The sequence below is a fragment of the Megalobrama amblycephala genome, linkage group LG18, assembly GCF_018812025.1.
Source record: "Megalobrama amblycephala isolate DHTTF-2021 linkage group LG18, ASM1881202v1, whole genome shotgun sequence".
In the NCBI taxonomy this organism is placed as follows: Eukaryota; Metazoa; Chordata; class Actinopteri; order Cypriniformes; family Xenocyprididae; genus Megalobrama; species Megalobrama amblycephala.
Window position 1 is genome coordinate 2,405,911 of NC_063061.1, and position 25,796 is coordinate 2,431,706.

The window sequence follows — 25,796 nt, forward strand, 5'->3', positions numbered from 1 at the left end:
CATCATCAGTCTCATTAATGAGCCTATACCTATATCATGTGCTCAATCACTAATATTCTGCTTCTGATAGGCTGTACATTTGAACAATCTGGATGTATTTAGATTTACTCTATTGTAATTGTTAAATTTTCCAAGGATCAGCATTCTCCCCTAAAAGTGATAAGGCAGATCAAACCGTAAGTCGTAGAGACTTGAAACTTTGAGGGCTGGTAGTACAATCTACATCTACAATGTCACCAAGGCTCACCCTGATCGGCCTGACGGGGGCGCTACAGCGGTCAGAAGTACGAAATGGCTTATAACTCCTGAACCGTTAGGCGTAGGCTCGAGTGTCTTATATCGCTCGGATGGATGCCTCAGATTTGCGCGTATTAATTTTTGGGTATTTTGGATTTTTTGAAAAACCTACTTTTGTGAACTAGTCCTAGGTTTTTGGCCCAATCGGAACCAAACCAGTGCGGCGAGATTCTCTGGAGTCTGATTGTCAATAATTATCCAAAAAAAAAAAAAGTTGAAATTCCAAATTATGGTCCCTATGGGCCGCCAAGACATTCAAGGTGGGCGGAGCCACTAAAACTCATGAACGGAAGGAGATATTTTCACCACATTTGGTACACCTGTGTAAGAGCTCATTCTGTGGTCGCGTGAAAAAGGACGTGATGACTGGCCACTTGTTGGCGCTATAACGGGAAAAAAACCTTGAAAATGGCTATAACTACTTCACAGTTAGTCCGATTGACTTGAAAATTGGCATGCAGTGCCACATGATTCTAAAGAAGCATGCAAACTTTTAGGCCATGTGTCCACCGAAGTGTTTTTTGCAACGGCTAGTGTACTTTTCAATTGTTTTCAACGGGAGTGCCGCGTTTTTTAAACGCCAGGAGCGCAACGAGGCGCTGAGCGTCTTTTTCACGCTCAAGTGCTGAGTGCTTGCCGTTTTTTACCAGTCGCCTCGAGTTGAATAATGTTCAAATGTTAAAACGCTGCGCTCATCACTGTCACTTTTTAGCCAGCCATCCAATCAGAGCGGAGGAGGGGCGGGACAAATACAACACCGACCAACTGTCACAACATTCTTGCTGTCCAACATCATCAACAAACAGAGAACAGAACCAAATGGCGTGAGTCTAGTGTGAGCACACCTTCATCAGTTTTGCTGGAAAAGATCTTTACATGAGCTTGTGTTTCTAGTCTCCTGCGTTCGCACGGATATATTCCTTAAATTATCCGTCTCCAGCTTTTACAGTGTCCATAATGGCAACAAAACCCTTAATGCTGGCATGAAATGCAAATTGCAGTGTATATTTTCTTCTCTATTGTGCCGAGTGAAACGCTTCTCAAACAAGAACAAATGTAGGGCGGGGCTTGATTTGGTCTGTGGGGAATTGATTGGATGGTTGTGGTTTGCTATTGGTGGATCTCATGTGAGTGACAGGTTGCCCCGCCCTCATGCCAGTAAACATGTCATCAGAGAAGAGGGCTGCATTCATCATCACATACTATACACATATTATGCAAAAAAAAGTATAAAATTTATTATAAATAAATTTAAATAAATAAATATAAACGAATTCATTAAAATGTATTTATAATAAACACCTATTTTAAGTTAAAAAAAAATCTTAGTTATCATAATTGTGGGTATTATCAGCAAGAGTTTTTTTCTTAAAGAACTAAAAAAAGGAAATATAAAAGGAAATAATAAATAGAGGAACGTGCCCTTTTATCCAAACGAATATGACAAAAAAAAAGAACTCCTTTTATATATGCAAGACAGTCACGTGGCGTCGCGGCCTGTCGTCGCCACGCCCCGCTACGCGTACGTGCGCGCTCACGTACAGCGCGTGGTTCTTTCACATTGCCGTAAGTAGCGAAGACTAGTCCGTCGTTTTAAAGGTTCCAGGCGTTCTTTTACATGTTTTAATTGTAATTAACCACTCTGCGTCTTAGACTGAAGCCTTTTTAGTCTAGGGGTGGAGTGGAGAGTGTCGAGAGGCTCCCGCTGGACGTCAACCGATCTTTTTGGCAGCACATTGCGGCGGATTTGAGGGGTGTTTGTTAGAGGAGAAATGGCCACTGAGGTGGAGACTCTCCTGCCGAACAACCCGCTGCTGAAGCCGGAGGAGGGCGGCGAGGGAGGAGGGTTTGCGCTGAAGGAGCAGAGCCTGAAACGGGCGAAGGATGAGAGCAACAGCCAGGCGAAGGAGAACCTGAACCAGGAGAGCGAAGAAGACGCCTGTAAGAAGGAGTTTACTGAAGCACCGCCGCCCAAGGTGAACCCGTGGACGAAGAAGATGAGCGGCGTCAACGGACAAACGCTGCACGGTCTGTACCAAGCCAATGAGAGTGTGTTTGTGCCTCAGATTTAACACCGCAAACCGAGCGAGGCTCATCTGTGAGGGAACGTTCTCGCACAGTGTTGAACAAACGTTCCCACAGCAACGTTAATGGAACGTTATCTATTTAACTGCTCTTTAATAACGTCCTCGTTTTTAAACCCCATGTGACCGTTGAAATATTTCAGTTGGACTAACGGTTTCAGAACATTCAAATGTAACCGAACATTTATTTAAAAAAAAATAATAACGGCCGTTTTCATAGATTAGTGTGAAGATGTCAGACGATGTTCATCGTGTTTCTCTCACACATGACAGCATATTGTAGGCCTCGCGTCTGTTTCAGGGCGAATACAGTATAAGCGCGTGATGGGGGTGCAAAACAAACGATATAATGTGAGATTGAAGTCTCAGATGAGACGCAGAACGCCTTGTTGTTGTTCACCTTCATCGCTTTTCAGAACAAATGGCTATCGTGTTAGCATTAGCATTAGCGGCCTGTCGTGCGCGAGCTCGTCTGACAGGCCGGGGCTGATACAGTTCACGAGCTGCGAAAAACACATTGTTTGTCGTTTTACATGACGCTGTCAGACGAGATGGGATGCATTTGTTTACGGTGTTGTGTTGTAATCGCGCGATTATCTGCCGTTTTGTTATGGAACGACACGTGTGAGCTCCACGTGTTCGTCGCGATCTCGCTCGAATTCGCGTTAAAGCGCTTTCGGTCGCGTATCTGCTTAAAATGGTGTTTTTACGAGCGATGCTCGTGACAGTTTGAGTCTCTCGTGGTGTTTAATGCACGTGCGCGCGTCTGTTAGCCGCTAGCGGTTAGCTTCTGCTAGCTCCTCTCAGGTGAATGTTCGTCTGTTTGATTGACACATGAATGGGATTGCAAGCACGCGCGCGGACATCCTCGCACAGCTTTATTTCAGCAGCTGAAAATGATGTAATAAAGGGCTTGTGGAGCTGCTATCAATCCCAGAGTTCCACTGCATGAAGGCAACGTGGTTTGTGCCATGTGATCACGCTCCGCGTTCACGTGCGGATTGATTGACTGGAGTTCTTATGCGCTGCTCATGCTAATGCAGATGATAATTAGTGAATCCAACATCATGACAGCTGAGAGTTCACTTCGCATGCTAATGATTGTTTGGTGACTTTAGTAAATTGCATTAGCATTGTGTGGTATTTTTAATATATATATATATATATATATATATATATATATATATATATGGGGTGAATTTTATTATTTCTAACTGCAATATGTTACTGTTGTAATGCAACTGGACTGTAAGATGTTAATAAGTGAGTTTCATAACTTAGAGCCAATTATTTAGCTTTACAATCTTGGTTTCTTCACTTGCAAGAGTTGAACTTTCATTTTGGAGGAAAACTGCAGTTTCTGTGAAAACGTGTCATTACAAATCTAGTGAGATGTTGTAATATTACTGCAATGCGTAACTGGTCCCAAATGCTTGTTAAACCTGTTAAAAAAAGTGATCCGCTGAAAACAGCTGATTGTGTGTGAACGAAACAGTATTAAATACGGTTTGATCTGCACAATCAGCCATATCACGACAAAGCAATAATACCCAAGATGCCGTGGTTTACAGTGAATTTAGAAGAGCTGAGAGCCGCTGAGTTCACTGTGAACCACGGCTTGTGACTATATATCTGTTACCACACACAATACATAAATTAAAGTATATATCGTCCCCTTGGAATGATAGGGTTCTGTCTGCGTTCTGAGCAGTTTTGAGATACTGACCCTCAAAGTTTTTGCATTTTCTTATAGTAGAAACTATATGAGGAACAAGTTTCTTTCAAACATGACCTTAATGTACAATATCAAAACCCTCTCAGATTTGTAAATGGGGATTTTTGGAACGGGTCAAACGCAGATAGAACCTTCTAATTCTAAAAAAAACACTTTTTTAATTATAAGATTCTATCTGACAAAAAATTGATTGAAACAATAATTTTCAAGAAACACCAACAGTTTGCTTATTTGTTTTAAAACACAAAAATAGTATTGTAACGATGTGTTGACATGCATGAAAAAGTTCAATTTAATGGTTTTTATGACATTTCATATTTTAAATGAGTGTTTTTTTTCTCTTGTTCAAGTTAAGCATAAAAGGCAGTGCTAAATCTTTTGTCCAGTGCAGATGTTAAATTTAGGTCGGAATATGGTGGGTAATTTAACACATTCAAGTTTGTTTCCTCTTGTTTAGACAGAAAGCAGCTTCTGTAACACATCTGAGCAGGACTTTATTCCTTTATTTACTGTTGTAATTAAGACCCCATCAATTAAATGATTGACTATTTGACCTTTAAGGCTTTATATTGTAAAATTTAAGACTAAAAAACTGCAAGAAAACAGACGATGCTTCAGTAAAGGTGTTTAACAAACATTGAAAAATGTTTCACTGACTACATATAATTCAAAATATTTCACATTTTAAAATATTTACATTACTTCAACTATGTAAAACCCAGTTTTTACCGACAATGTAAAATGTAACATTTCATCTCACCTAATCTACACTTTAATCCAGTATGCGTAGAGAGCTTCGCACGTCCTGATATTGCCGAGTTAGATGCGTTCCTGGGGCAACATATTTTGTTGATCCTGGAACAACATTCCAGTCTGAAAATTTAGTCTTAACCCTATTCCTAGCCCTAAACCTAACCCTACCCATAAGTTATCCCAAAAATCAGAGGGAAATGATAGATGAATAACACTGATGTTGAAGCACCAATTCATGATTTTAAGCCTAAACTTGACATAATCTGTAAACTTCTCTCAAATCTGATTGGTTGATTTGAATGTTGTTCCAGGATCAACAAAAATGTTGACCCAGGAATATGTTGAACTCTGCAAAATCAGGTTCTGTACATTCTGTACAAGCTCACAGGATGGATCCAGGTTAAAACATAAACTAATATATACATAACTTTCCCTCATATGACAATGATGTGACTGAAAATAAGCAAATTGACTACAAAACCCGAATCTATCCTCTCAATAACGCTGCTGGCTAACATAGTTTAGTGTGGGGTCTAACTGAAATTAACTCCTCAGCCATCAGATACAGCAACACACACAAAAAGACTGTAATTCCCTTGAATTTGGGCTGCTGTCATTTACAAGAGCATAAATAAAACAGTCGATCATGAGTTTCTAATAAACATCGCAGTGTGAATTATTTAGTCTTCTCTTCACCGGTTTAGCATTTTTCTGGGCTGTGTTCCTCTATTGTGGCAGCATGACAAAGAACGCTGATCCTGATTGGTCCTCGTGTGTGCACTGGAAGTGCTGATTGGCTCACGCAGATGCAACCTTATAGAGCCAAGTTAGAGTGCGACTTTGTAGATGGAACCTTTTTGTTTTCTTAATGTACATAACTTAAAAAAAAAAAAAATGAAACCTCACATAATGCAAATAAATTATCACAGAATATGAATATGTGAATAACTCAATTTTGGCAAACATGTCAGAACCTTATAATTCCAAGGGGACGATATATTAATGTTAGTTTTTTGTTGTTGTTGTTTTTTTTTAAGCTAAATCATTAAATGTCATCCTTCCGCTAGAAAAAATAGTCCCTGACAGTGACGGTAAACAGTTCTGAGATGTGAAATATGCTTATTTCTCATCTGTGTGCTCTTATAGTTTAATCCAGCCGGTTTGTGGCAGTGCACGAATTCGCCTTTAAGAAGCGTCAGTAAAGGGTTAGTTCACCCAAAAATGAAAATAATGTCATTAATTACTCAAGCTCATGTCGTTCCACACCCGTAAGACCTTCATTCATCTTCAGAACACAAATGAAGGTATTTTTGATGAATCCGAGAGCTTTATGACTTGTCCATAGACAGCAATATAATCAACACTTTCAAGGTCCAGAAATGTACTAAAGACACCATTAAAACAGTCATGTGACTGCAGTTTTATGAAGTGACGCGAGTGCTTTGTTTTCGGAAAAAAACATAATTTACCACTTTATTTACAAATTAGTAATCTCCAAGGTGTTTATGACACGTGTGTTGTGTGAATGAGATTAATATTTTGTAAATAAAGTGGTAATTTGTTTTGCTCAAACGAAGCACTCTCGTCACTTTATAAAACAGAGGTTAATCCACTGCAGTCACATGATTACTTTACTGCCAATCTGGGGCTTGACAGTGGTAGTTGTGTAGCTGTCAATGGAGGGACAGAAAGCTCTCGGATTTCATCAAAAATATCTTAATTTGTGTTCTGAAGATGATTGAAGGTCTTACGGGTGTGGAACGACATGAGGGTGAGTAATTAATGACAGAATGATAATTTTTGGGTGAACTAACCCTTTAAACAGTGTAGCTTGATGAACATACAGTACTGTACCTGAAACTGGTAAATAATATTCCTGCTGCACTTCAGAAACTCTGAGTTTCTCACACACACACACACACACATCAGCGTATCTCCCGTATGAGAAGACCGGGAAAGGGCGTGGTCTCAGAATTAAAGTTGAATGACACGACATAACGCCAGCACTCATACTTCATTACATAAATAATAAAGTTACTTTTGCAGAAGCGCACAGCAGGAATACGTAATGATGTAATGAGGTCACTGGTGAATATTTGCAGAGTAATTTACAATCAACCAATCAGGATCAAGGACTGGAACTATTCGCTTGATAATTTACAGATGCTTTGCCAAAGAAATGGTGCAAAACACAACGTTAAAGATCATACATGTTATTATGTGACGTGTACATTGTGAAACTGGGACGGGAACGCTATATATCAGCAGTAGAGCTGTGTGTGTGTGTGTGTGTGTGTGTGTGTGTGTGTGTGTGTGTGTGTGTGTTCAGAGCAGCTGTCACGCTTCAGTCTTCACAGCGCTGCACACTGGAGGAGGAGTGAACGTGTGTCTGCTGACACAGACGAATCACACCCAGCACATTACCACCTCACACAAACAACACATGACCCTAATCAACATTCTGGGACAAAAATGCACATATCATACTAGTCTTTGTTAGTATTCCCTTAATGTTATATAGTTTTATGTAGTCGTGTCTATGATTTGAAGCTTGTTTCAGGTCATTTACTGGAGTTTATCTAGTGCAGGAGTCTCTAACCTTATTTCATTCACAGCTACTCATGTGATACCATACTTAAATCTCTTAATGTCAACCGAATACACTTCTTTATGGAAAACGGTGCTTTGCATATTACACTGTAGTTGTTTTTATAGTGCCCGAAATGATCACAGTAAAAATGTTCAAAAAGTACTGATACTACACTGAAGCCAGCAAAGGCTATGCTCAGCACATTTATTGTTGAAATTGTAAATCAGCTTTATCAAATGCAGTACATACTCTGTCAGCGGTACACCAGTGATGGTCTTGTGAAGAACCAGTATCTGGACTAAGTTCTTGAAGCACGAGTGGATGATTTTCTTACAGTGACTCAGCATTCAGAGTCGGATCGATTCACAGACTGCTTCAACAAAGAAAGATTGCGCAACAAATAGATTTGTGTAATTGGGATAGATGTGTTGTGAAAATCAGGGTTCCCACACTGGGATTTCAGACACATGAATTCAAAGACTGGAAAGTGCTTAAATATTGGTCTTTGAAAGTGCTTGAATTAAATTTGAAATACATTTTGTGAAAATTTATTATAAGATGCCCCTCTTAGTCCTAGTATATTCGTTTTGGAATATTATTTCCGAGTGTTTTCCATTGCGGTACTTCCCCTTGCTTGTTATCAGGCGGGGTTTGGACATTTGAGCTGTGAAATGAACATTTCTTATAGGTGTGTGCGATTTTTGATCGTGGACAATTAAAAGGTCTCCACGATCTGCTTTTGAAGAACTATCATATAGTGCTTCCTGTCAGTTGCAGTCCTCTCTGTGTAGAACAAAGCGACATGCGTTCGCATCACATGTTAACACAGCGGTAGAGTTATACTCACAGAACACTGCAGTTATTCACAATCACAAAAGTTTATTATTTGCATGCGTTTTAAAGCCTTGTGGTTAAATATTTTATCCATGTGCTGGTCTGACACGTGCTTTTCTGGGCGGATTCACCCGAAGCCTGTCAAACATTGCATTTATTGGAGTTATCATTTGCATATTATTCTCCTAATACTGTCAATACACAATACTGTTTACACCATCGGTTAAGTGTATAGTGAAAGTCAAACAGTTGAGAGGAAGTTGAATGCGTGTCAATATATTAGATGCGCACATGAGCCTTAAAGGGACAGACAGCACATGCTGTGACTTAACTGTCACCGTCCCACAGGTGGGACGTTTGCCATTACATATTTAAAACAGTAATATTCTATACTAAACCTAAACTAATCTTGACAAACTATATATCATTTGAAAGCTTAGAATCTCTAGTTTACATATTTGGTGACTGATTTTCAAAATAAATTACAGAGGAGCAGTAATTTATCAATTTGCAACAAGCATATTTTCATACTCATAAGGCATGTTCAGACATTTATTTTGAAATAGCAATGAACATGAAAAATCATTAAAGATTGGTTGAAACATGTTTGTTTTCATGCCAAGAGTTCAAAAGATAACATCCATTCAATTTTTTGAGGAAAAAAAGGTCTGAAAATGTTTTTAATAGAAAAAAAAATACATTTATGATTGTGGCGGCGATCTATAACCCACATACATGTTGTTTTTATGTTTATTAGAGGCTGAATTCATATCAAATTCTGCCAAACTTCACCATACTACTTCTATACTTCTATACTTTTATATTGTCAGTAATGGAGCTTGGTTGTCATCTAGTGAAAAAGTGTGGTACTGCGCCCAAACAAAATCTTACTGAAAGCTCATTTTTTGAGATATCAACCTGAAATTTGGAACACAACTTGTTCAGATTTTTGGCTTTGATTTCCTTGCAGCTTTAGAGTAAAACTTGTTTTGTAAAATATATATTTTATATAAAATATAAAATATTATATTTTTACATTTTACATTTTCATAAACTTAAACTTCTATAACTTTTTTTCTGTTTCACTTACATAAGTTATTTCACATCTACAATAATCCGCCAAATTTCATCTTTAAAACAAGACCAGCCTTATGTCTATACTCCAAAGTATTCTTGAATTACAACCATTTAAGTTTGGATAGTGCATTTTCTTGTCTAAAAAAAAAAAGTGGGGGTGACAGTTAAAGGGTTAAAGGGATAGTTCAACCAAAAATGAGAATTCTGTCTTCATTTACTCACTGTAAAGTTGATCCAAACCTGTGTTTCTGTCTTGAGCTGAACACAAAAGAACATATTCTGAAGAACGTGAGTAACCAAACATTTGACGTCAACAGTATTTTCTTTCCTACTATTAAACTCTACTGTTTGGTTACACACATTCTTCAAAATAACTTGTATGTTTGCCAGAAGAAATTTATTCTGGTTTAAAACAAGGTTTAACTTGAGTAAATAATGACAGAATTAACTTTTTTCAATTTCTTTAATACAGTAGCTTTAACAAGAACTTTATACTTGTATTTCTATCTTTATCCACTTTATCTGAAAGTCTGTCATTCTTTTTTTCTTTTATATTTTGTTACCATGTTAGGCTACTTTTTTAATATATAGGGAAATTAGTGTGACACTTCTGCTCTGTCAATGGCAATATAGTAAAACCAGCATGAAAAAGATTTGATCAAATCATGAATCGTGATATTTTTGCCATATCGCCCATCCCTACTTATTAATAAGAATATTATGCATATTATGTGGAGTTAGTTTTCCCTCTCTCTACCCTAAAGTAGTCAGAATTGTGATGTATAAATTGCAATTCTTCATTTTTTTTTTTTCTCTCTCAGAAGTGCAAGCTTATATCTATAATATATATTCTGACAGTTATGATCATTTATTTTTCCCTCAATTGCAAAATTTATTTTTACAATATTCTTTCAATATTATGTTTTTACTAAAGTAATGATTCATAAAAAATGAAACAACTAGTGTGGAACGATTATCATTAGGACTAAGAAAGCTGCAACCGGTTTTAATATTTCCAAAATTAATGTACAAATGATTCTGTACCTCTTGAAATGGATGCGAATGCAATAGGAGAGTTAAAATGTTAAGAACTGTCGGAGGTCTTTCATGACACTGCATATGCTGGGATGTGAATTTAATTGGTGCTTGATATAAAATAAACGGTGTCCTTGAATCTGGTGTTCATGAGAGAGTGGGAACCCTGGAAAATAATCTACTTGTGTTCATTAAATGTAATTGTATGTCATAAGTTTTAATCGTAGAACAAACCAACAAACCTTGTCATGATTCAGTAAAATATTGTAACGATTGGTGTTTTTAATGAGGCGTTTGCATCACAAGAAATGAACAATATTCTACAAATTATTCCACTGGACTGCATAAAGAATCTCTCATTTCTCCACCCAGATCTTCTGTTCTGGTCCATTTGCACCTTTTTAGACATGTTTTTTGCTTTTTCTCCACTTTTTTAAAAACAATTTTTATCCCAGTTTGCGTCCTTTACTGTTGTAATGTTTCTAAAATAGACAAGATGCATGTTTTGCTTGTCTGAACTTTTACTGCCAGTGTCATTTGTTAGTTTAGTGGAATAAATAATTGAACTTATTTGTAATTGGTTCAAATGTAATTTAATTGACCTGTGCTCTTTGTTTTTTGCCTCTCTAGAGCATTCTGGGCCCACAAAGGTTGTGAAGGCGGGAAATACGCGAATGAGACGAGGAGGAAAGGTGAGTGGCGTTCACTTGAGTCTCTCTACAGGACCCTACACTTATTCGCCAGGTTTGCAACATTACATTTATTGAAGAAACGGCCCGTTCACGGCAAGAACGATAACTACATCAGCGTCCACACGACACACGATATCGTTCTGCTCGAGCTCTTGAAGCAGGATCGATTCTGATTGGCTGTCAATGTTTTTATTGTTCATCAGCTGGAAAAAAATCATTCTGAAAGTGATTCCAGTGATATTGTTTCTCTGTTATCGTGATAGTTGTCCTGTGGACTCTGCTATTCTTATATTTTGAAAGATTTTTAGACTCCTATTGTTATCATCCTTGGTGTGAACGGGTCTTAATGCCTGTTTCACAACACGCATAAAAGTAGTGCATGTGTTTCATACGCCCATATTAACAGGTTCAAACGTTCACATGTCAGTCACATCCCAAACGCAGCGCTAAGAGCAGAGAATCGGCTCCGAGTCGTTTTTTTTTTTTAATGACACACAACACAGCACATCGATCTGAAAGACTGAAGCACATGATTACACACAAACTGATTCTGTTCAGTAAATCTGACTGAATCCAGATGATTAATCCGTTTATATGCATGAACGTTTAGATGTTAATTTCATAACAACAGAGACATAGGGTGTCCAGCTTCTGATGATCTCATCAGTTGTGCTTTTATCGTCTCTGTTGAAGCGCTGTGAGTGTGATCGCGTGAGGCGAGCCTGCTGTGATTCACTGCTGCTTTATGTGTGAGCTGCTGTCACACGGGCTTAACATTCAAATGTTTTTGAAGGTGGGGGATTTTGGAGATACGAACAACTGGCCGACACCTGGAGAGATCGCTACGAAGGAAGTTCAGGTAAGAGAGTGTATCTGTAGTCATTCAGATTGCCTTAATAAAGACGGTTTCCATTTCATTCAGAGCTCATCTGTAGTGTAAAGTCAGACGAGTTTGTGAAAGCGCCACATGATTGTTTTATTTCTTTTGATGAACATGTCAGGTTGTGAAGAAGTCAGTAGTCAAACGAGAGTTCAAAGGAAAGAGGGAAAATGAAGAGAGCAAAGAGAACCTGAAAGCCAAATCGGACGACTCTGGAGAAGATAAAAACACTGATGAGGAGTCGCAGAAAAACGGACACAAAAAGAGAGGTGTGTAACGCCAGCTGAGTTTCTTTACGTGTGTTTAAAGAGCTGGAAAGGGAATGATTGAACGCTCGTATTGTTTGAAGATACTGATGATGATGATGATGATGTTGTAGGAAATAAGCACAAGTGGGTTCCTCTCATGATCGAGGTGAAGTCTGAAGGTCCGCGTGAGCGCTCGGCCTCCCGGAACAACACGCGTCAGTTCGACGCTAATCGTATCCCCCCCGGCGGCAGGAACGACCTGAGAGGTATTTACACTCGATTCTGCTTTAAAGTGTGTCTTTTTACTTCATGGAGTGGTTTATGTACATGCCATATCTGATCAAATGAGACGCAAATAGTCATTACTTTATCTTTGATCAACTCCATACAAAACAAACAACAAATGAAGACAAATGTATATTTGCATTTTATTCATATTTCTCCGTTGTTTGATCTTGTCTGCTTACATTAAAGTCACACAAACAGCACTTTTGATGTGTGTGTTTTCAGATTGGCACAGTGGGAAGTACGATCAGGAGTTGAGGGATGACCATGACGAGGTGTCCAGCGTGAAGAGCGAGGGAGCGCCGTACAGAACCGCTGCCAGGGGACGCGGCCGTGGACGGGGACGAGGAAGAGGACGAGGCAGAGGAGCCGGCAGAGGTAGTGACCTTCATCTACCATTGATTGGACAAACACGAAGTCCAGGCCTAAAGTCACGCTGTCAGAAGAGTACATGTTGGACCGCTCACAAAAACTGAGCAATGCATGAGGAACACAGTCTGCCAGTATGATTAGTGATTGACCAATGTGGGTTTTTTGGTGGCTGATGCTGATATCTTGGAGAACAAATATATATGACATGCACTATTTAATATCTTCGACATGAACAACACGAACCAAACTCTACCAGTCTCAGACACAGCTACAGTGATTGAGGGCGGAGCAAAGCAGACAATGTTCAGCCAATGAACACCATTATGCAAATTAGATACAAACCTACATAGGTTCAGCAGGAAGTGAAACTAATCAGTTCTTTCTTTTGGAAGACAATAACTCCATTTATCTGCACTTTGATCTTTGAAACTTTGCAGAAATTTTACATTCACGAACGGCTTTATTACACACTACATGGAAGATCATATCCCAAAGCCATTAATGGGGGCACTTTAATCGTTTCTGATTTATCAGATTGTCCTGTTGTGTTTCTCCTCAGGTCATTATGACTACTACTACGGCCATAAAGGCTATGATGGAAAGGATGGTGCCTGTGGTCAGAAGTTCAACAGCACGGTGACCTACTATTACGACAACATGAGCAGTACTGACCTGTACGCTGTGGACCATGACCTGCTCAAGGACTACATCAAGAGACAAATGTGAGTAACGCCAGCCAACGGGAGTGACGCTTTCCCTGAGAAATACAAATACATCTGCATTTATGCATTTAACAGATGCTTTTATCCAACAAAAGTAACAAAAAGGTGTAAGAGCCAACAATATTCATAATGTGTACAGTGTCAGGTTTATTAGACCACTAGATTAGGAAGCAATCTAGAGATGTGTGTGTGTGAATACTTCAGCAATTGTGACATGCATCTAGTGATTCAAACGAATCATTTGTAATAGAGTTGCACGATTCTGGATAAATTGAGAATCAGGATTATTTTGTTTCAAACAGAGATCACGATTCTGAACAGAGAACTAAACCAAATAAGGGTTCTGAGAAAATGTTAATTGCTGCAGTCTATTTAAAAAATATTTAATTGTAATTACTGTTTTTAAAAAGTTGGATTGAGCGAATGATTCAATGACTCAAAGACAGCATTTTCAAACGAATCTGGCCACAATGTTTGTGGTTTACACTCGTTTATGTGACCCATTTCTGCATCAGTTGAGCTGTGGGAAACCACATGAACAAACGCACGAGTTACAAACAGGAATCGTGATTTAGAGATTAGTTTATGTAGTGATGGGAGCTTCGAAACATCTGCGAATCATGTGTTTCGAACCAGTGATTCAGAGCGCGCATCAAACTGCCAAAGTCACATAATTTCAGTAAACGAGGCTTCGTTACGTCATTATGGTTTCAAAACATTTAGAAATTTCAGTGATCTCCCCTGACCAGTGTGTAGATATGATTTTTACCTGATCTCGGATCAGTTTTATAAATTTATACACAATAAATGTCACATTTGATTAATAAAAAAATGGTTATATTTAAGTTTCTTATCAGTCTGATTAAACAAACCCTTCAATTTATAAAATAACACATTATTGAGGCACTTCATATTTAGTGGTATTAGAGGATTTGTTTAGCAGATTATACCTTCAATAAAACATTTGCAGTTGTTTTGTAAAAGTTGCTTTTCTGCATGTTTTGGCTGCATTTACACTGTTCTGACCAGCTTTTTGAGCGCTTCAAAACAGTGAATCATCTCACGACGCAATTGGTTCAAAGTTTGGAAAAGCTTTTTCTCCCATCGCTGTGGTGTTGAGACGCTTTGTTTGTTTTCGCAGTGAATACTACTTCAGTGTTGACAATCTGGAGAGGGATTTCTTCCTGCGCAGGAAGATGGATCAGGAGGGCTTCCTGCCGGTCGCTCTGATCGCGAGCTTCCACCGCGTGCAGGCGCTCACCACAGACGTCAGCCTCATACTAGAGGTCGGTTCCTCATCGGCCCTGCTGCACTGCTGCTTTATAAGTGACCGTGTCTGTAATTGGTGATGTGTGCTTTTCTTTCAGGCCCTGAAGGACAGTAAAGTAGTGGATATCACGGATATGAAAATCCGCTGCAAGGACGAGCCTGAAAAATGGCCCCTGCCGGGCCTGGCTTTGCCTGACCATTCGCAGACAGATTTTGCTCAGTTCATCAACTGCCCGGAGTTTGTTCCCAGGAACGTGGACAAACAGACAGGTGAGAGCTGGCTCGAGGTGAAAAGAGCCGTGAGCGTTTGCGAAGGGCCGTTCTGACTGAACATTTGACCCCAACAGGTTCTCCGAGAGCCTCCACACCCGCGCAGCCCAAGACAGACGATGTGAGCAACCTGAAGCTGATGCCGAAGGGCCTGTCAGCCAGTCTTCCGGATCTAGATTCGGAGTCGTGGATCGAAGTCAAGAAGAGGCCTCGGCCTTCACCGGCTCGACCCAAGGTGAGAACAGCAGGATGCCAGACACTAGGGCACTTTGGAATCGACTCTGATTCCTGGTTCTGGAATTGATGGACTAGAGAATCGATTTGTGACTCTTTTTTTGGTTATTCACCTAATCTCGTTGTGTCGAGTGCACTAGTTGTGTAACAGTTCTCATTAAAAACTGCAGATCAAGTGTAACGACGCCTAGCTGGACGCTGTAATAACAGCTGTGCAACTTTATACTGATGATATCTGCAGCAGTCAGCTCTCCGTATGTTAATGAGTTGATGTCGTGGTTTTGCCTAAAGTTGAGTAGTTGAGTTTTAATTGCAGTTCATTGATGCATGTTGCATAATTAACCCTCTGGTGATCTTCGGTCACTTTTGCAGAAAGCAGAGGAGGCGCGGACGCCCGTTCAGCCCGGCCCGACGTCAGGCGAGCAGGAGCAGGACGAGCCCGAGGAGCTGGACTTCATGTTTGACGAGGAGATGGACCAGATCGACGGCCGACGCAACACTTTCACCGACTGGTCGGATGAAGACTCGGACTGTGAAATCGATGATCGAGACGTCAACAAGATTCTCATAGTCACACAGACGCCACCGTACCTGCGCAAGCATCCTGGAGGAGACCGCACGGGAAACCACACCTCCCGCTCCAAACTGACCAGCGAACTGGTGAAGGTCATTAACGACGGACTTTATTACTATGAACAAGACCTCTGGGACGATACGTACGAACCAGAATATGCCATGATCAAGGTGGGTTGGTATCACGTTTACAAGTGCTGTTGATAGTTCACAGAAAATTCACACGTATATGAATGGGCTAAAGGTCATGTTTAAAAGTAGTGCAGTAACTAATTCCAGTTAGAAATTTATAACGTTTCCGTTCATTGGAATTGGGTTGAAATGTTTGGTTTGCGCACAGGGGATAAAACTAACTTTTTGACACATCTGCCAATGGCCGGTGACTTGAGAAAACGTACCGGCCATAAATATTTTTTACCGGCCATGAAACTGTTTGTGTGAAAACAGGCAGTTGTGACGCCAACATTTTAGATAAGTGAAAATTCTTCAGTCCAATTTCGATACCACAGCTCAAATTACAAGCCTAACTAATATAAATGCAAAACATTAGACAAGTAAACAGTCAGTAATAAAACAAGAGCAAATAATCAAATTAGAAGCAAAATCACAAATAAATACAATAGAACAAAGATATAAATGAAATAAACAGTGTTTTTCAGGTTTATATGACAGGAACATAAATTTAATAAAGCAAGTAAGTGTAAAACACTGCATTATTCTTCATTGCATGAATTAAACATCCTTATTAATTAATCCTTATTAAAATTACTAAAGGTATTTTGTCGAGAGCAGTGAGTGATTTATTTCTCCTTTGTTGTTTGATTTAACATTAAAAACGCAGACATCAGCAGGAATATTAGGCTGCTGTCACTTTAAGAGCGAACACATGGATCTAATATAATGATACTGAACACGTTTACTTTCTCAACTGTTTACGTTCACTTTTTTGACAACTTTGTGTGAATTTTCCATTCAAGTGCAAGAAAACGAACTTAGTTTAGTATTCACACGCTGTCTGAGACGTGGCTTTCTGGGTGCGCTTCAGATGTGCGCACAACTTTCCACACGGCGCAAAAATAACTAAATGAGCTCCCTTCTTGCGCTTTAATATTTAAATTGTTAACGCTTAAACTTTAGTTACGATGCAGCGCTGGCCCGTCAGCTGTCTCGAGCGTCATTCACGTTCATGCATTGTTAGAATTCATTAAAATGTTGCTGACCACATGGCGAGTGACACCGTTTCATAATGATTTTTTTACTCTCATTTGGCGCTTGGCGAGTGTTAAATTTAGTTCCTGTTTGCGTACATCCAAACGACCAAAAAACCAGGACAACACTGCTGTAGTGCACTTAAAGTTATGAAACCGAAGTTGCGCTCATCTTTTCTTCTCTATAGTGCCGTATATTCGAGTGAAATGCTTCTGGAACAAGAACAAATGTAGGGCGGGGCTTGATTTTGTCTGTGGGGAATTGATTGAATGGTTGTGGTTTGCTATTGGTGGATCTCATGTGAGTGACAGGTTGCCCCGCCCTCATCATCAGAGAACAGAAGAGATGCTGCAAGAGGAAGATATTCTGATTCAAGATTACCAGAACATGAATTTGACACAATAATGATGATGTGCAGCGATAAATCATTTATATTAAACACTCAACAAAATGTTTTGATTTCATGGCGACTTTAAAGCGTTTAACAATAGGTAGCTTGAGGCAGTTTGAAACGTTTCCCAACCTTATTTTTACATCCCATTCAGTGTTTTCATCCACAACATTGAGAGATCTTAGTTTAAATCAGTACTGAAGGGTCATGTGACATCGCCAGCTGTGTCATAAATGTGTTCATTGATGTTTTTTGAGTGGTTACAGCAGATCTGAGGTGGAGTCGCTGGACTGATGTTCATTGTGTTCTCTGTCATGTGTCCAGATGAGTTTGATTCTGTCCGGTTCTGGGTGTGTGTCCATTCTCATGTGCTGCTTTTCTTCTCATGGGCAGTGAGAGTGTGTCCTTTGGCGTAGTGTTTCTGGACAGGGCAGGACAGAATGGTCTTGCACCAGAGTGTTTGTTGTGTTCTTTTGTGTGGCGCTCTTTGTGCCGTTCACGTGCCGCGTCCAGTAAGGCCAGCAGTGCTGCTAGAAAAGCCAGTTAGCGTTAGCTTCAGTTTACTGCTGTTTGACCGGCAGCTCTGGGGTTCATGGATCTCTTCGGCTCACAGGTACGAGCGAGATGTTGAGTGTGTCGTTGTGGCGTCACGTGAGTAGCGTTAATGCTTTGCCTCTTTCGTTGTCCTGATGGAATATATGGAGTGTGTGAGTGTTCTTGTTTGATTATAGCATGTGCTTGGAAATGTTGTAACTGTTGTACATTGTCGTAACAGCAAGAAGTGGAGAACTTCAAGAAGGTGCACCTGATCAGCAGAGAGCAGTTTGACTGTCTGACCCCTGAGCCGCCCGTCGACCCCAACCAGGAGGTTCCTCCAGGACCGCCGAGACCCCAGCAGAGTGAGTTTGACCTCCACACCACAGAAAAACACCGCTTACTTCCTTATGGTTCACCTTAAAAATGAAAAGTATCCAATGATTTACTCTTCTTCTTTCAGACGAACACAATCAGTTATATTAATAATATTCTGTCTCTTCCAAGCTTTATAATGGTAGTTAATGGGGGTCGAGATTTTGACCCCCAGGATATTTATTAAAGGTCCCGTTTTTCGTGATCCCATGTTTCAAACTTTAGTTAGTGTGTAATGTTGTTGTTAGAGTATAAATAAAATCTGTAAAATGTTAAAGCTCAAAGTTCAATGCCAAGCGAGATATTTTATTTAACAGAAGTCGCCTACATCGAACGGCCAGTTTGGACTACATCCCTCTACTTCCTTCTTTAATGACGTCACTAAAACAGTTTTTTGACTAACCTCCGCCCACAGGAATACACAAGAGTTGCGTTTGTAGAGTGTGTTTGTCGCCATGTCGTCGAAACGCTGTTATTTTCATCCCGCAGTCCAATCACCGGGTCTGATTCCGGCTCAGATTGATAGGGTAAAATTAAAGACATGTTTACAATAACACTGAGCGCGTGCATCTCCACGTTATGGTAAGAGGCGTGACCTTTCCGGGCAAGATGCGCTAAACTGCTGTCGAATCACAACACAGGAACCGCTGGCACAATCAGAACTCGTTACGTATTTCTGAAGGAGGGACTTCATAGAACAAGGAAGTCATCAGCCCGTTTTTATGACAGTGGAAACAGCGGTATACAGATAAGTAAATTATGTGAAAAATACTGTGTTTTTTTACACGCGAAACATGAACACATGTTATATTGCACACTATAAACACAATCAAAGCTTCAAAAAACCACGAAAAACGGGACCTTTAATATATCTCCTATTGTGTTCGTCTGAAAGAAGATCGTCATATTCACCTAGGATGGCTTGAGGGTGAGAAAAGCTTTGGGCAAGTGATCGATCACTTTAAGACAGGGGTTGCACAATCTAGTTGTTTACTTGTCAAAACAGTACCAGAGTTACTCGAGTACTCGTGGTTTACATCCCTGTTTAAAATAGTTTGTGTCAACAAATGTTTATTAATTGACATCCCAATGTTTGCAACGATTAAGCCTAAGCCTCTCATGTATTCCAACAGCGCCGACTAGTGGTTGAAGTGGGTGACTACCATGACAAATCTGTGACAAGTCTGTTAAAAATCTATACAGCATGTTCAGATAGTCCATTCCAGGATGAAGCATGAGTTTTTAATATTAGCAGAATATCCACCAGCATGTTCTCTTTATTGTTACCTCTTCATTATACTGAACTTAATATAGCTTCAAAACACAAGCAAATGTCTGGTTAAAAAAGGGGAACAAAGAAACACCATAAACAAGTGCTTTAAGTGTCTGAAAGTTTCCAGACAGGGATTTTTCTGCATTATTGCTGTTTGATTATTACTGATGACATTAGGTTTCAAAATAACCAGATATTTTGTCCATTATTTTCACATCATGAAAACACAAAAGTGTCACACACATCGATCCGACTCTGGGAATCATCATCCCATTCTAACTTGCTGCATTTGCATTAAATAAGTACTTTTTACAATAATTACAAATTAATAAGTGAAAACGATTGCATACTGAACTTAAAATAGCTTCAAAACACAAGCAAATGTCAGGTAAAAAAAGGGGAACACCATAAACAAGTGCTTTAAGTGTCTGCATTATCATTTATTACAGATGACATATTGGGCTGCATTCACACTAATGCACAGATCTGTTTCAACAAATCAGATGTTTTGTCCATTAATTTCACATCATGAAAATGTAAAAGTGTCACACACAGCCAAGTGTTTCTTCTTGGGACGTTAAGGTTTTATTTTTGCATGGTGACCTCATTCAGTCATTAGAAGCATCCTGTATAACTTGACTGTGATGTGGGCTTTTAACCATGAGTGTTTTCTCTCCCATAGTCCCCACGGAAGCCTTGGCCAACAAACTGTTTGGCGCCCCTGAACCGTCGGCTATCGCTCGCTCTCTTCCGACTACAGTGCCTGACTCGCCCAACTACCGCAGTGCCCGCACACCCCGGACGCCTCGCACCCCGCGGCTGAAGGACCCCACGCAGACGCCCCGCTTCTACCCTGTGGTGAAGGAAGGACGGCCGCTCGATGCTAAGGTGCGTATGAGCTCTCGTCCAGCGCTGCACAGAGCGTCGCTCGGCAGAGAACGTCTCAATCACGCTTCTGTCCTCTTTCAGACCCCTCGCAAAAGAAAGACGCGGCACAGCTCCAATCCGCCCATGGAGTGTCATGTGGGCTGGGTGATGGACTCCAGAGAGCACCGCTCCCGCACCGCCTCGGTCAGGTGAGACGACTGCATCGGTTTCGTCTGAAGTTAACAAAACTTTCCCAGTTTTCTCAGCAGCTTTTGAACAGCAGTGCGCATACATGCATGTAAACTGATGCCTATGTTTGTGTGTTCTGCCTTTCGCATCAGGGATGATCACATTGTCTTTTGTTGTCGTTCTCTCTCAGCTCAAACGCGAGTCCGTCAGAAGGCACCGCGGCGATGGGTAATTACGGCTGCACGCCTCAGTCTCTTCCCAAGTTCCAGCACCCCTCGCACGAGTTACTGAAGGAGAACGGCTTCACGCAACACGTTTACCACAAGTACCGGCGACGCTGCCTCAACGGTGGGTTCCACAGCAGCCACAGGCCGTCGTACGTTAGCACACACCCGTCCTAATCACCTGACCTGCCTCTTTCTCGTCCCTGCAGAGCGGAAGCGGCTGGGCATCGGACAGTCTCAGGAAATGAACACGTTATTTCGCTTCTGGTCATTCTTCTTGCGGGATCACTTCAACAGAAAGATGTACGAGGAATTCAGACAGCTGGTGGTGGAGGATGGAAAGGAAGGATACAGGTATGATGGGTTTTATTTGAACAGGAATTATTGCTCAGGAAGGGGATTTTAATTGCTATCTGAATCAAGCTCTTAAACTTTTAATCAACATCTGTTTTAGGGCTGTCGACGTTAACGCTTCAACACATGCGCTCATTAACACGTTGAAATAAGATAATGCAAATAAATTACTGAAGCACACAAAATTGCGGCATTATTGTAGTTTACGTCACACAGTTAGATGATCTTGGGAGTAGGGAGTTTATCACACCTGTAACCCTGGTAGGCGGAAATTTCTATTCTAACCCTTTACAGACTGAACAGAACACTGCTGTACGGCCAGATGAGCAGCGTTTCTCAGCTGGATAAAGCAAACCAGCGTCTAGTAAAGTTCTGATGGATGTGAATTGTAATCGAGGTACAGACGACTGCGGGACGTACAGGTGTCATTCAGTAAGCACTCGTGAGTAGTGTTGTCACGATACCAAAATTCTGACTTCGTTACAATACCTCGATATCGATACCACGGCACAAAAAAACTAAAACAATATAATTGTAATTGAATAATATGACAGAACTTAAAAATCACGTGTCCAGAAGCGTCCTACCCTGCTTTTTGACCATTCCCTCCCCTTTAAAAATTAAAATAATCAAAAATTAAAATAATGCCACAGTGCTTTCGGTGTCCTGCGCTTTTACTCATGCATGCGTGTTTCTTTGTCGGATATATTTTACTCGCTGCAGGCAATGGAAGCAGAGCTCTGTCCTGTGTCCCAAATCGCCCTTATACCCTTAAACAGGGCATTATTTTTAGTGGTGTCCGAAACCTCAGTGGACACTATCAAATGCTCTGATTCAATCCCACAATGAAATCTGAAACTTTCTTTTTTTTCTGTAATGTTTTTTTCATGGGCAATTTATGAATTATGGACTTCTTTTTATATCATTTGGTTATTTGGTGTCCTTTGGGAGTGTCGATGTCCCTTTTTTGTAAAGACACCTAAATTTAACTTGGAAAAAAGAAAATGCAGAAAATAGTTTTGTGAGAATCACCCTTCAATCTAATGGTTTACTTTGCTGGATATAGCAAATGAGCACAAAATTAAATGCATGAATTGCTTTTTTTAATGTGGTGTTTTGTTTTTAAATATGGTCACTGATGTTCTGAATTGACAGCATTGTGTTGTGTTTCTCAGGTACGGTCTGGAGTGTCTCTTCAGGTTCTACAGCTATGGACTTGAGAGGAAGTTCCGGCCGGACATATTTAAAGATTTCCAAGAGGAGACCATTAAAGACTATGAAGCAGGTCAGTCTTTGCAAACAACAGATGCATTTCTGAAATCCATGTGGAGCTCTTGTTTATTTCTCCTTCATGTGCCCCGATAGGCCAGCTGTATGGACTCGAGAAGTTCTGGGCTTTTCTTAAATACTCGAAAACAAAGAACATGGAGATCGACCCCAAGCTGCAGGTGCATTTGAGCAAGTTCAAGCGTCTGGAAGACTTCAGAGTGGATGTGAGTCGGCAGTCAAGTGCTTTTCTTGTTTCATTTGTCGTTTTCAAGCATGAAATGAATGAGGTTTATTTCATAATGCACATTGCTTGCATTATTATAAAGGAAAATGTTTGTCTTTGGATTTTTATCATGTTAGAAGTCAGTTTGTGTCTGAAACATTTTTCCTTCCTGGCTGACTTCACGTAGAGATGCTTCAGTTCCCCATTATAAAGTCAGAATTGCACGACAAAGAATTGAGATAGTCAGAAATGCAAGGGGGAAAAGTCAGAATTGTGAGAGAAGAAAGTTAGAAATGCGTGAGAAAAAGTTGCATTTACTTTATTATTATTATTATTATTATTATTATTATTATTATTATTATTATTATTATTCTTCCGTGGCTGAAACCATCGAAAGGTGATGCTTAAGTACCAAACCATGTGTTTTATTTCCTCCCTTCAGCCGCCCATGGATGAAGGTGGGCGTAAGAGACACCCTTCCAGTGGCGATGGCCGTCGCCGCCATCCTTCCCAGCCGTCTAGCCGAACCCAGACACAGGGCGCTTCAGGCCCCGCCCTCTCCGCTGGAGCTCCTCCCACCAGAGATGATGCCAAAACCCCGAGCCAGCGAACAGCTGCGGCAGACGCCAAGCCTCCGAAATGAGTGGGCCGCTCGCCCTCACGGCGCTCCGCTGCGGGTCAGACCGACCGACCGACCGACCACACAAGCATGACACAACGGCTTGCCAACGAATGGCTCACGATTGTCAAATCAAGGCTCTTCCATCTTCCCCTCGTTCACAGCATTCGTGTATCAGAAACGGACAGCAGAGGGCATGAGAAATTCTTCCATTCTTTCTTTTATTAAAGACTTTGAAGTTTTATTCCTGTTGTATCATTGGGGTACAAAAAGGCTTTTGTTGAATCTTTCTGCTTTATATCCTCAGTGGACTCACTGTTTTATTTGGCTGAACGATGCGTGATTCCACCATGATTTTTATTTTCTTTCCTTGTAGGGCGTAAAGATTGTGTTGAACGATGATGATGATGATGATGATGATGATCAGATTGCTCTTGACTAGACTAGGTACTGGATGAGGCAAACACAGAGAATAATGCAAATACTCTAGATCTGCAGTTGTTTGAGCGAGATGATTTTATGTTACCGGTTTTTCGGGGGTCTATAGCAAATAACTTTCGGGGGGTCGTAAGCTTTGGCCATCACTGTGACACTAATGTCCCGCCTGCCAAATCCTCTCGCTTGCTTCCAAGTGTCACGGTCTGTTACAGAAGACGACGACTCTTACCTTCAGCGGTCAGTTGTGTTCACATGGACGAATCATTCCTCAGCTCGAGGACGGGAAGAGCCGTGGACGAACCGGACGGAGACGTGAAGCCGAGCTCTGTTCCCGTCGCTCGTCCACCGGCAGATTTCCAAGATCTCGTGCGAACGGGAGTCATTACCAGAGTGTTGATCCTAGTGTACATATGAATTCAAGAATTAAGAGACATTACACCACCTGGCTGTACGTGTCATTTATTGTTTATAGAGATATATTTGCCTTACGTGTTCACCTTTTTTATGCTCGCCCCTAATGCGTTTTGAGTTATTATGGGTATGTTTTAGTATCACTTCCTGCTTTTCTTCATACAAACAGCATGTCGGTCTGACTAAAGGGAAACTGACCTCAGGGTTTCAACTGGAATCATGTGAAGAAAGGCAAACCTTTTGATTATCACGATGCATTTGACCGCATTTGGATCATAAGCAATATTCTAATTTATGGGACTTCACTTTGAATTTGGCTGCCGTATGAACGTCTGCCCATTTGTTTGCTAGAATGCCTTTGGTCACGCTCTTTCTGGTAGTATTTGGATTTCAATTTTATTTCATATTAACTTGCGGCAAACATTTAGCTGTTCCCTCTCCCTGTTTTCCCCCGGTGGGCTTCTTCATTCAGAGTAGCTGTGGTCAAACCTTGATGAGAACATTCTTGTGATCACTGATATAATTAAAGCTTTTATTCAACTAAACGGTCTCGTTCATGACGTGTACAGGAGGGTGTTGTGCTGCTTCAGAGGTCAATGGCTCGGATTACTGGGAACAGGCAAAATCATTCATAAAGCCATATCGATACCTGTATGTGATCCATTACAACTGTTAATATTTCATTACCATGACTCATATATTCGGCTTATTGAGAGAAGAAAAATGGAAACTGTAAAATACTTGAATCATATCTTGTATCATAACACTTCATCTGAGTTATAGGCAGATGTGATTTGCTTATTAGTGTGATTTGTAATTTTGCTTTTAATAAACAAAAAATATTTAAAATGCCCAAAAACCTTAAATCAGCTGTTGAACTCTTCTGTAAACCTTTAGTGTTTCTTTCTGAACACGATGAGAATGGATTCTTCATTTTCACAGTGTTCGACTCGGACATGCTCACACTTCACCCGGTGCTTTTGGGATATAGCCCTGGTTGGCAGTCAAGTTCTTGTCCAAAAGTACGGAAGCTGGTTTCTGCCACAGAATAAAACATAATTTTGAGTTTATATCTCTGTATTCAGACTTGTTCCCCCTCATTTCTGAGGAAAAAAGATCAGAATAGCGAGTTGTAAACTCTGAATTCTAAGACAGAATTTCCAGATAAACTTGCAATTGCAAGACAAAAAATTAAGAATTGTAAAGTTATAAACTTGGAATAGCAAGAAAATAGTGTTGTAAATTCTGAACTATAAACTTGCATTTGCCTCTAATGAAGTCAGAATTGCAAGATTTAAACTTGCAATTGTGAGAAAAATAGAATTCTGTGTTATAATCGGAATTTTGAAACGTCAGAATTGCAAGTTTCGGGTGTAGTAGCGAGTTATAAACTTTGAATTGTGGGAAAGACATGTGTGAGATATAATAGAAAAGTCAGAAATGCAACTTTTCTTGAACTATTCCAGGTTT

At 40.3% G+C, this 25,796-nt stretch overlaps 1 protein-coding gene across 1 annotated transcript; it reads left to right on the plus strand.

Moving 5' to 3' along the window:
- The first annotated feature begins 1,807 nt into the window (after positions 1–1,807).
- larp1 (La ribonucleoprotein 1, translational regulator) lies at positions 1,808–24,871 on the plus strand. The gene is made up of 19 exons (XM_048167294.1): positions 1,808–2,325; positions 11,036–11,097; positions 11,891–11,956; positions 12,099–12,246; positions 12,357–12,491; positions 12,736–12,888; positions 13,442–13,604; positions 14,746–14,890; positions 14,972–15,143; positions 15,221–15,378; positions 15,750–16,121; positions 18,326–18,449; positions 20,415–20,620; positions 20,702–20,808; positions 20,979–21,136; positions 21,222–21,366; positions 22,542–22,651; positions 22,732–22,859; positions 23,301–24,871. The coding sequence occupies exons 1-19, from the start codon at positions 2,070–2,072 to the stop codon at positions 23,499–23,501; spliced, it is 3,009 nt and encodes a 1,002-aa protein (XP_048023251.1). The 5' UTR covers positions 1,808–2,069; the 3' UTR covers positions 23,502–24,871.
- Positions 24,872–25,796: the final 925 nt, after the last annotated feature.

Coding starts and splice junctions, on each gene's coding strand:
- larp1 (XM_048167294.1), top strand. CDS start 2,070: ATGGCCACTGAGGTGGAGACTCTCCTGCCGAACAACCCGCTGCTGAAG. Junction 22,652..22,731: donor CATTAAAGACTATGAAGCAG/GTCAGTCTTTGC, acceptor GTGCCCCGATAG/GCCAGCTGTATGGACTCGAG. Junction 22,860..23,300: donor TGGAAGACTTCAGAGTGGAT/GTGAGTCGGCAG, acceptor TCCTCCCTTCAG/CCGCCCATGGATGAAGGTGG.